The sequence below is a fragment of the Gossypium arboreum genome, chromosome 3 (genome assembly GCF_025698485.1).
Source record: "Gossypium arboreum isolate Shixiya-1 chromosome 3, ASM2569848v2, whole genome shotgun sequence".
Taxonomy (NCBI): Eukaryota; Viridiplantae; Streptophyta; class Magnoliopsida; order Malvales; family Malvaceae; genus Gossypium; species Gossypium arboreum.
Genome location: NC_069072.1, coordinates 20,275,303 through 20,286,455, shown reverse-complemented (window position 1 = coordinate 20,286,455; position 11,153 = coordinate 20,275,303). Strand labels below are relative to the sequence as shown.

At 38.5% G+C, this 11,153-nt stretch overlaps 1 protein-coding gene across 5 annotated transcripts; it reads left to right on the top strand.

The window, feature by feature from the left end:
* Nucleotides 1-2,228: 2,228 nt before the first annotated feature.
* LOC108463876 (trans-Golgi network-localized SYP41-interacting protein 1) lies at nt 2,229-10,491 on the top strand. Of its 5 annotated transcripts, none has more exons than XM_017763855.2 (9): nt 2,229-2,464; nt 2,615-2,676; nt 2,787-3,080; nt 3,181-7,353; nt 7,480-8,335; nt 8,407-9,053; nt 9,719-9,866; nt 9,964-10,045; nt 10,139-10,491. In XM_017763855.2, the coding sequence occupies exons 2-9, from the start codon at nt 2,617-2,619 to the stop codon at nt 10,239-10,241; spliced, it is 6,363 nt and encodes a 2,120-aa protein (XP_017619344.1). In that variant the 5' UTR covers nt 2,229-2,464; nt 2,615-2,616; the 3' UTR covers nt 10,242-10,491. The 5 variants fall into 5 exon arrangements, with proteins under 5 accessions (XP_017619344.1, XP_017619343.1, XP_052881526.1 ...); XM_017763854.2 differs by having other exon boundaries at nt 2,612-2,676; XM_053025566.1 differs by having other exon boundaries at nt 2,555-2,676.
* Nucleotides 10,492-11,153: the final 662 nt, after the last annotated feature.

Below are 11,153 nucleotides of genomic sequence, written 5' to 3'. Positions count from 1 at the left end.
CTTCATGGGGGTGTAGTATATGAGGGACGTCAATACCCTAAAATATGTATTTACGGGAATAGAAGAATTGGCCGCATGCGATGGTGGTTCGTAGTGTGGTGGTGCTTTTGAAAAAACATAGGGTTACTGAATTGAACGGGAATAAGTGGAGCGAACTGACCCAAATATTACGTAGCTACAGGCGGCGCAACTTTTTCCGGAGCGGATGACGAACTCCTCATATGACTGCGTCCCCTCCAACACTGCTGTGGCGGTCGACGTTGCCTTTTCGCTCAAATTTTCCTGCTCCTCGTTTTCAATGGTAACAGATATAACTTGCCGACGGCTCTGAACTGTGCCAAGTAATCGTTAGCTATCACCATGTCTGCTGAGAAAAATGGTTCATGAATGGGTATGATTGCATCCTACGATCCCACGTCTCGATGTGCTCCCTGTGCCACATCCCAAGTCGTTGTCCTTCTCTCACATGTCCACATTGTGCAGCTCCTTTAGGTCTCACGGTGGCGGCGTAATTCATTGCCTCTACATGAACTTCAGCATTACCCGGTCTGACTCGTGCATTTCGACCGTCGTGTACACTACCAACGGCACATTTGCGTCCCACATGTCTCGATTAGCCAACACTTCCAACGGGATGCAAGATATGATATCGATGTCGGCGTACAAAATCTATTCAAACTGAAAAGTAGAATTGTAAATATCGCTGCGCACGAATTTTTTTTATAAATCATTATGTAATTAATATAGGTTCGAAAGAATAAGTAACTAACCTTAGCTCCCGAGCGTTGATCTAATAACAATCTAAAATCTTCTAGCTCATCAGGCCATCCCACGTAGCTCAGCCCATGGTTCCACCTGTATAAGTGATATGTTAGTTGAAACGTATAATAAAAAAATTACTGCACAAACTAAGTATTTGTTAACAAATGATATTTACCTCATCACCAATGGGAACATGTATGGGTCGGTCACTTTAGGACATAAAAATGGTAGCCACCATCAGGCCCACGACTGCAACAAGAGCAGGCAACCTGACACATCTCCCGGTATAATGTAAACAATACGACAGATCTTTAACTTAGTTTTTCGTACTAATTGAAGTTCACTAGATGTAGTAGCCACCTTACGTGCACTAAATTTCGAGATTTTTCGGGCAGTAAAATGCCCCAAATTAACCTCATGATGTATGCTCGGGCGTATTGTTCTATGATCTCCTCCGTTCGGTCTTCAAGGAGCTCGTTGAAATTATCCTCCACCTAGTTGATTGATATCCGACCACCTTCAAACTTGTCCGAAACCTTCACAATAGTGTTGTACAGAGGTCCACTTTACCCGGAACAATTACTAATCTCGTGATGATTGACCCATCCATTGATAGATTGAGTTATAGCGCTACGTCCTCGAATGTGATTGTACACTCGTCACATGGAAGGTGGAAAGTGTGTATTTCGAGCCTTCATCTTTCCACCAACGCGGTGATTAGTACCAAATCGAGTTTATAGCCCTCGGACATGCAAGACGCATGTAAGAATCTAGCCACTTGCAAGTGGTAATGAATTTCAGGGATTGCGGGCTTTCTCATATTATGAATGAAGCCATCCAAAAAATGACCATTCACTTATTTACACAATAAAAACAATTTCAAATTAAAAAAATAAATTTAACATTATTAAAATTAACGAAATTTAAATTTCCATCTTACCATTATTGCTTGGGCGACAGTAATATGTTTGTCGTCAAAGCATATTAGAAAGGCAGTCATTCGTGAAAAATCGATTTTGAACAAATACAATACAAGATAATTAATAAAAATATTATTTTTAACTAAAAGTATTCAAACACAATCAAAATGAGAGAGTTAAGAGACTTGAGAGGGTTTGAGAGAGTTGAGAGAAAGACGTGAATGGAAAAAAAATAAAATTTGGGGTATTTATAGGATAAAAAAAACTTATTGTTTGAATTTTATTTTTTTTACTGTTGAGGGAAAGCACGTCCAGCTCGGCGCACTTTTTTACCACCTTTACAGAAAGCTCGTCCAATTGGATGCGCTTTTCATTCCTCTCTCCTAAAATCGATCTATTTCTGTGATTAATTTTAAAATCGGCCTGAAGGCCTAATTAATTAAAAATACAGACTTTAGGCCTAATTTAGGAAAAAAAAAAACTTTCACTTTTTTTTTCTAAAATTATATTAACAACGTCAAAATTATATTTTTGTTTTTTTAGTTTTACAAGACAAATAATAGATCGCATCTCATTGGAGCGAACTACGTCACAGACACCTATGAAATCGACATAATAACACAAAATAGCATGTATATCAAGACAAGAAAATAAAATTACAATTAAAATTACAAATAGAAAATAGTACTAATCTGCTGTGCGCATTCTGCAAATTCTCCTTTGAATCGAAGCTGAATCAGAATCTCATCAGCACAGAAATCCACAGTGGGATTTAAATTCAGGTCAAATCCATTAATCCGTTTTGATTTTAGGGTTTTTTTTTATGTATTCATTTATTTTTAAAAATTCTTTGGCGCAGGATTTTCATGCAGATCTGATTCTTGTTATTCAAGGAGCTGTCTCTAATTATTATGAATTTGTATTGCCAGTAGAAATGTCTGAAATTAACGATTCGGAGGATTCTGGAGCTCGTAATCAATCTTCGACTTATCAGGTTTTATTTTTATTTTGTTTTTTTGGAATTGAAATCTCAGGTTTCTTGTTGTTATTGTTGACAGGTAAATCTTTAATTTGATACCTATTTATTTATTTTTATCAATTTAGGAAGTGGAATCTATTGAGATATCTCATGTGGATAGCAAAGAAGATATGTTTATGGATGCATCGGATGAGTTGAATAATGATAATAAGGAAGCTGTATGGCCAACTGATCGGGATAACAATGCCATTTCAGATGAAAAGCCGGATGCGGTACCTAAACAGTTTGATGAAATGGACAATGGTGCATACAATAACGAAGATAATGATAACAATCACTTTGTTAAAGAAATGGAACGATTGCGCGCTTTGCTGGAGCAAGCTGCTGAAGAAAAAGGGAAACTCGAATCCAAATACAAGGTTTAGTGTGTGTGTGTGCGTGCGTGTGTATGTATGTATTTAGATATTTCAGGTATTGCTCAATGGTTTTCAGTTTATTTAATGTTACTTAGGGTTATAGTATGTGCAGGAAGAGATGGAGACACTTTCAAGGGAGATTTATGTGAAGGATAAAGAGATTGAAGGGCTGACTGCCAAACTTATGAGTTCAGTAGCAGAAACAGAGAAGGATGTTAAGAACCAGCAATATGAGGTTGCACTGGAGAGGATTTCGGCTGCACTTGGTTCAGTTATAGATCAAGGAGATTTGTTAGGTGATTCTGGGGTAGAGCAGATTGACCTTGTTGAGAAAAGCACATTGGCATTAATTGAGAAGTATAACCAGTTTCTTTCAGAAGTTAATCAACTTAGGCAGTGTTTGACAAAGGCTGAGTCCGATTTTGGTGTGCAGGAGTTTGGGACCGTATTTGTTGCTGCCCGTGATGAATTACATGAGTTGAGGAGGAAGGAAGCACAGCTGGTTGACAACATAGCTTTTCTAGAAGATGAAAATAGGAAATTTCTTGAACAAGTTGAAAGTGAGAAAGCAATGGTGGAGATGCTAAAATCCGAGCTTGAAAAAACAAAGACAGAGGTTGAGCAGGAAAAGATGAGGTGTGCTAATACTAAGGAAAAGCTGAGTATGGCCGTGACAAAAGGGAAGGCATTGGTTCAGCAACGAGATGCCCTCAAGCAGTCTCTTGCTGATAAAACAAGCGAGCTTGAGAAATGTCTAGCTGAATTGCAAGAGAAGTCCAGTGCTTTAGAAGCTGCTGAATTACACAAGGAAGAGTTGGTGAAAAATGAAGTTTTGGTTGTGTCATTGCAAGAATCACTCTCTGAAAAGACCTTGATTATTGAGGCATTTGAACACATCCTATCCCAGATTGACGTACCTGACGAACTCCAATCAGTGGATATTGTTGGACGAGGTAGATGGCTTGCTAATGAAAGAAAAGAACTGAAGAGTGTTTCGAGGGACTTCTACAGATTGAAAGACACAATTTGTGCAATTGATTTACCTGAAAATGTCTCCTTTCCTGATTTAGATTCTCGCTTGGCTTGGCTTAAGGAGTCCTTTTACCATGCTAAAGATGACATAAGTATGTTGCAAAATGAAATTTCCAGAACAAAGGAAGCTGCACGTGATGAGGTAAATCACTTGAGTGCTTCACTTTCGACTGTACAACAAGAGAAGCGTTACATCAAAGAAGAGTTAGATCACCTCAGAAACGAATATGAGGAAATTGTTGGCAAGGCGCATCAAATATCATTGGACAAGGATCATTTAAGTGCTTCACTGGAAGCAGAACTAGTAGAGAAGGATTATATTAAAAAGGAGTTGGACAACCTCTCAACTGAATATGAAAATGTAGTTGAGAAGATCCATCAACTTTCATCAGAGAAAAATCAGATGATCAGCATGCTTGTAGAGGCTTCTGGAATGATGTTGGCGGATCAAGAAGGGGTTGAAGAAGCTTCTTATCTACCCATGCTAATAGATAGGTGCTTTAGAAAGATAAAAGATCAACCAAATGCATCTTCAGAGACTACTTTCATAGAAGCACGACAATTTGAAAAGCTTCAAAGTCTGTTCTATGTTAGGGATCTGGAGTTGACACTTTGTGAGGAAGTACTAGAAGAAGATTTGCTGGTGAGATCACAGCTAAATGGTCTCTCGAATCAGTTGACAGTAACTTCTGAGGAACTTTTTGCACTGAAGGAGGAGAAAGATGTTCTGCAAAAAGCTCTTGAGCAATCAGAGGAGAAGTCTAGTCTGCTGAGGGAGAAGTTATCGATGGCAGTTAAGAAAGGAAAGGGCTTGGTTCAAGATCGGGAAAACTTGAAACTTCTTCTTGAGGAAAAGAACTCGGAAATTGAGAAGCTGAGGCTTGAGTTACAACATGAAGAATCTACAGTTGCTAACTGCAGGGATCAGATCAGCACTTTGTCAACTGATTTAGAGCGCATCCCAATGTTGGAGAGTGACCTGGCAGCTATGAAAGAGGCATTTGACCACATCCTATCCCAGATTGACGTACCTAAGGAACTCCAGTCAATGGATATTGTTGGACGAGCTGGATGGCTTGCTAAAGAAAGAAAAGAGCTGGGGAATGTTTCAATGGACTTCTACAGATTGAAAGACACAATTTGTGCAATTGATTTACCTGAAAATGTCTCCTTTCCTGATTTAGATTCTCGCTTGGCTTGGCTTAAGGAGTCCTTTTTCCGGGCTAAGGATGACATAAATAGGTTGCAAAATGAAATTTCCAGAATAAAAGAAGCTGCACATGATGAGATAGATCACTTGAGTGCTTCACTTTCAACTGTACAACAAGAGAAGCATTACATCAAGGATGAGTTAGATCAACTCAAAAACAAATATGAGGAAATTGTTGGCATGGCACATCAGATATCATCAAACAAGGATCATTTAAGTGCTTCACTTGCAACAGAACTAGTAGAGAAGGATTATGTTAGAAGGGAGTTGGACAACCTCTCAACTGAATATGAAAATGTAGTTGAGAAGTTCCATCAACTTTCATCAGAGAAATATCAGATGATCAGCATGCTTATAGAGGCTTCTGGAATGATGATGGCGGATCAAGAAGGGATTGAAGAATCTTCTTATCTACCCATGCTAATAGATAGGTGCTTTAGAAAGATAAAAGATCCACCGAATGCATCTTTAGAGACTACTTTCGTAGAAGCACAACTTTTTGAAAAGCTTCAAAGTCTGTTCTATGTTAGGGATCTGGGGTTGACACTTTGTGAGGAAGTACTAGAAGAAGATATGCTGGTGAGGTCACAGCTAAATGATCTCTCGGATCAGATGAGAGTAATTTCTGAGGAACTTTTTGCACTGAAGGAGGAGAAAGATGTTCTGCAAAAAGATCTTGAACGATCAGAGGAGAAGTCTAGTCTGCTGAGGGAGAAGTTATCGATGGCAGTTAAGAAAGGAAAGGGCTTGGTTCAAGATCGGGAAAACTTGAAACTTCTTCTTGAGGAAAAGAACTCAGAAATTGAGAAGCTGAAGCTTGAGTTACAACATGAAGAATCTACAGTTGCTAACTGCAGGGAGCAGATCAGCACTTTATCTACTGATTTAGAGTGCATCCCGAAGTTGGAGAGTGACCTTGCAGCTTTGAGAGAGGGAAGGGATCAACTTGAGAAGTTCTTATTCGAGAGCAATAGCATATTGCAGAGACTAGTTGAATCAATTGGTCGCATTGTCATTCCAGTTGATTCAACGTTTCAAGAGCCTGTAGAGAAGCTGAACTTTCTTTCTGGGTATATGGATGATTGTCTGACTGCCAAGGCACGGACTGAACAAGACTTGCTGCAAGTAAAGGAAGAGGCTAAGAACCTAGCTGTCAAGTTAGCAGAGGCTGAAGCAAATATGAAAACACTGGAAGATGCATTGGCTGTTGCCAAGAATGATTTGTCTCAACTTGCTGAAGAGAAGAGGGACGTGGAATTTGGTAAAAAAAATTTAGAAATAGAGTTGAAGAAAGCAGTTGAAGAAGCTCATTCAGAAAATAGCAAGTTTGCTGAGATTTGTGAGGCTAGAAAGTCACTTGAAGAGGCATTGTCACTGGCAGAAAATAAAATTTCATTTCTTATCAGTGAGCAACAGGAGGTTCAAAGTAGCAGAGCTGCTTCAGAGACGGAAATGGAGAAACTGAGAGAGGAAGGAGCTATTCAGTCTAGCAGACTCACAGAGGCATATAACACTATAAATACACTTGAAAGTGCACTTTCTCAGGCAGAGATGACTGTTGCTTCATTAACTGAGGACAGTAACAATTCAAAAGTGGAAATAACCAACTTGGAGAATGAGCTTAGGAAACTAAAAGATGAAACTGAGATCCAGGCTAGGGAGCTCGCTGATGCGGAAATTACCATAAAATCGCTTGAAGATGCATTGGTTAAGGCAGAAAATGAGTTTTCTGCACTTCAAAGTGAAAAGAGAGCCACTGATCAGGAAATATCAACTCGTAATTCCAAACTGACTGTATGCATGGAAGAGTTGGCTGGAAGCAGAGGGAGCTCTGCAAGTAAAACCATAGAGTTGATCGGTCATCTTAACAATCTTCAAATGCTTGCCGAAGATCAAAGTCTGTTGTCAACGATGAAACAATGCTTTGATAGGAACTTGGAGCATCTAAAAGATGTGGATCTTGCCCTTAAGAACACAAGGGAGCATTTGTTGGACAAGAGGTCGGAGCAGCTGCAAGATTATCCACTCATGGAGGTAGTCCTCTCTTTTTTCTTTCACCTTCCTAACTTCTCGACGTTCAGTAACTTTCTTTCCCTAATTTGCTGAATGAGAAAGTAAATCTATCATTGATTTTTAATTGTCTATTTTCCTTTATCTCAGGATATTGCTCTTCTGGCAGGATGTTTCGCTGATGATATTGATAATAATGTGAACATTGGAATGGAGAATGATTATGAAAATGCAATCAATGGTGATGATGTTTCTTCATGTGTTATAAGGGTTGCAGAAGGGTTCCAGTTACGAAATAAAATCTTTGCTGATAGATTTGAAGGTTTTTCTAAATTCCTAGATGAGTCAATAGGTTCCTTGTTAAAAAAGTTACATGCCACAGAGGATGAGGTAAAAAGCATGGTTGAGAATATGGAATCCTTGAAGCAAAATGTTAAAAACCTGGAAATGCGTGAACAAGAAAAGGAGAAGGCTATGGCTATTTTACAGGATGATGTTGAAACTTTATTCTCTGCTTGTAGAGATGCAGTTGGAGACCTTCACTTCGAAGACAAGAGCACTCCTACAGAATTTAACTCTCTTCCTGGACTTGAAAATTTGAACCATGGTTTGCACCCAGGAGGAGAATTTGTTGGACGAGATATGGCTCAGCAAGATATTGGTGGCAATAGATATATTCAGACAGCTGAGAAATTGTTGGCTGCTACTAGAGAAGTTCAAAGTTTGGTGAAGTTTTATGAAACCACAAACAAAGCAGTGGCCGCAATTGTTCACAATTTGCAGAAAGATTTGGAAGATACCAGAAGAGTCTCCGAGAAAGCTATTGAAGAAAGAGATGTATGTCAAAGTAGGGTTTTCAAGTTGGAGAGTGATGTAGAAGCACTGGAAGAATCATACAGAGAAGTGACGCATAAGATAGATGATTATCAAGCCAAAGAGGACATATGGAAGGAAAAAGAGGCAGAACTTTGGTCATTGTACAATAATATGTCGATGAAAGAAAAAGGTAAATCTCTCCCCTCTCACTTGATTGTTAATTGCTAATACTCTTTATTAAGTTGTTTTGTATTGTTACAGAAGCCAAGGAGCCGCTTCTATCAGCAACTCAATTAAGAACTTTATTGGACAAGCTAAGTGTGATCGAGATTCCTCTTGTAGAGTCTGAAGACCTCGAGCCCCATAGCTCAACTGATGTTAAGAAACTGTTTTCTATTATTAATAGTTTCGCTGAATTGCAGAACCAAATAAATTTACTTTCTTATGAGAAGGAAGAACTACAGTCTATGCTTTCACAACAGAGTTTTGAAATTGAGCATCTTAAAGAAGAAATTGAGAGACATGTTAGAAATAAGCCAGAATTGGAAGGTATGAAAATGGAGCTGTCTGAGGCTACATTTGGCCTGGAAAAGATTATTGTTGGATTGGGAGGTAAAGAGTTGATTGGAAGCCCAAATTCTGTTGGTATGAGAGCACTTTTGCCTGTTTTAGAAAAGCAGGTGAATGCCTTGTTATTAGAGGCTGAAAGTTCAAAATCCAGAGCACAGGAACTTGGTACCAAGTTGCTTGGAAGCCAAAATGCCGTGGATGAATTGTTAACTAAGGTTAAGTTACTTGAAGATTCTCTTCAGGGTAGGACTATTCAGCCAGAAGTTGTCCAGGACCGGAGCATCTTTGAAGCACCTTCTGCATCCACAGGGTCAGAAATATCTGAAATTGAAGATGTGGTAAATAGTTTACACATTTTCGTAATTAATTTGATTTATTAACTTGTTCTTGTCACCATTTACTGTCTGTGGTTTGATACATGCACTATTAGCTTGTTATATTCAATTAGCATATGAGCTGTCTGGGAGTGCTTAACTATCCAGTATGAAATTTCGGAAACTTGCATTAAGAGAGGGGAAAAAAAGGAGCTTAAGATGATTGCCTGGGTTGAGATTGTGAGGCAAATATTGAGTTTATTTTGCTTAAAAGATATAGCTATTAATCATGGCTGTTTAAATAGACCACTGGTTTTCTCTTATAAATAGTTTCAAATCTTAAATGTATGGTTGGTTCTGTAGTTCTAGTTAAATGTAATGTGTTTAATTTTTTTTGTGAATGAATCTGGTTTGTTATTGTTGTACCATATTGCTTTATCACAGATCTATTTGTTTGACCTAATGTAAGGGAATCTTGGAGAACTAATTATGAATTTTTCATATATTTAATATGTGTGTGTGTATATAACACCAATACATGCTCTCCCATTAAAAGCTGAATGCTGGTTGCTCAGTAGTCAATACCATTCTTGGAGGGTTTTTTATATCTGTTTGTGCCTAGTGATGTATCATACATCCCTGCAAACATTGCTCTGAAGGACTTGAATTGTTTTTTGATGCTTATGCAGGGATCCCACGTAAAGAAAACAGTATCTCCTGTTCCCTCAGCTGCTCACGTCCGAATTATGCAAAAAGGATCAGCTGACCATCTAGCACTCAATATTGACTCAGAAACTGATCGCTTGATCAACAGTGAGGAAACTGATGAGGACAAAGGTTTGCATTCTCGAATTCTTTCTAGAAAAGTAACTTCTGATCGAAACAAGTTCTAGAATTCATGATCTTATGCATGTTTCCTCTTTTCTTTTAACAGGTCGAATGTTCAAGCCTCTTAATACAACTGGCCTCATCCCAAAACAAGGAAAGTCTATTGCAGATCGTGTTGATGGAATATGGTATAGATTTATCCATGAGAAAAGGAACTTTTCTTGCTTGCTATTCATTGTGTTCGTTTGTAATGCTCATTTATCTGTTTTTAATGGCTACAGGGTATCTGGTGGCCGAGTTCTAAGCAGCCGTCCCCGAGTAAGGCTTGGCCTAATTGCCTATTGCCTGCTTCTTCATTTATGGCTACTTGGGACCATTGTGTAACGAAGGTTGCAATCATCAAGCCTCTGAACCAACGATGTACTTAAAATTGTATCATAGACAAAATATCATAATCAATTCTTTCCCCATATGTTTTACGTTTTTACATCATAGGCGGATAGGTTGTTAGACATATTATTTTGAGGACCGTATACATCCTCTGTGATGGCATTTTTAGGAACCGCAGAGATTGTAAGGTTCATGCTTTCAAAGGTGATAATAACTAGTACCATCGAGCCTATGTTGTCTGAAATGGGACATTGAGCATAATTTTGCAATTTGTGATAATAATAATATATGTTCTTCACAGTATTCTCCTGCTAGGTACCTTTGGGACATTGAGCCTCTGTTGTCTGATTTAGCTCTCGATACTGGAACTAAGAAGTTTTGAGATGAAACTTGTGGCTGAATTTGGAATCAAGCTTCACACTTATTTTTAAAGTTTGACCTCAATTCAAGATTAAGGGGAAAAATATACAATTGATTATCTAATAAAAAAGTTGTCTAAATCTAGTCCTCACTTTAAATTGACTATTTGTACTAGACATGAAAAAAATGTCAACTTTTGAACTAATCGAGTTAAAGATGATAAGCCAAATGGTTGCAAAAGAAAATGTGGTGCGGTATTAACGCGGTAAGTAAATGAACCAACTAAACACTTTTACTCAGAAGAGGAAATTGTGATGTTTCATTTTGATTATTTGATATATATCTGATTTAATCTTGTTATACACCAATTCAGATAAGATCTGGGTTGCCTACCAGCGACTCGACCAGGCCCCACTAGATGAATGTGTGCGAGACATACAACAAAAAGAAAGCCGGAGGAGTTCACGATATCAGCTCGCACGAGTCGAGGGGAGTTTGCGGTCTCAGTTGGCATATACCTAAGGAGTTCACATGTGAGGAGCCGCG

Coding starts and splice junctions, on each gene's coding strand:
- LOC108463876 (XM_017763855.2), top strand. CDS start 2,617: ATGTCTGAAATTAACGATTCGGAGGATTCTGGAGCTCGTAATCAATCT. Junction 3,081..3,180: donor AACTCGAATCCAAATACAAG/GTTTAGTGTGTG, acceptor TTAGGGTTATAG/TATGTGCAGGAAGAGATGGA. Junction 10,046..10,138: donor GATCGTGTTGATGGAATATG/GTATAGATTTAT, acceptor TAATGGCTACAG/GGTATCTGGTGGCCGAGTTC.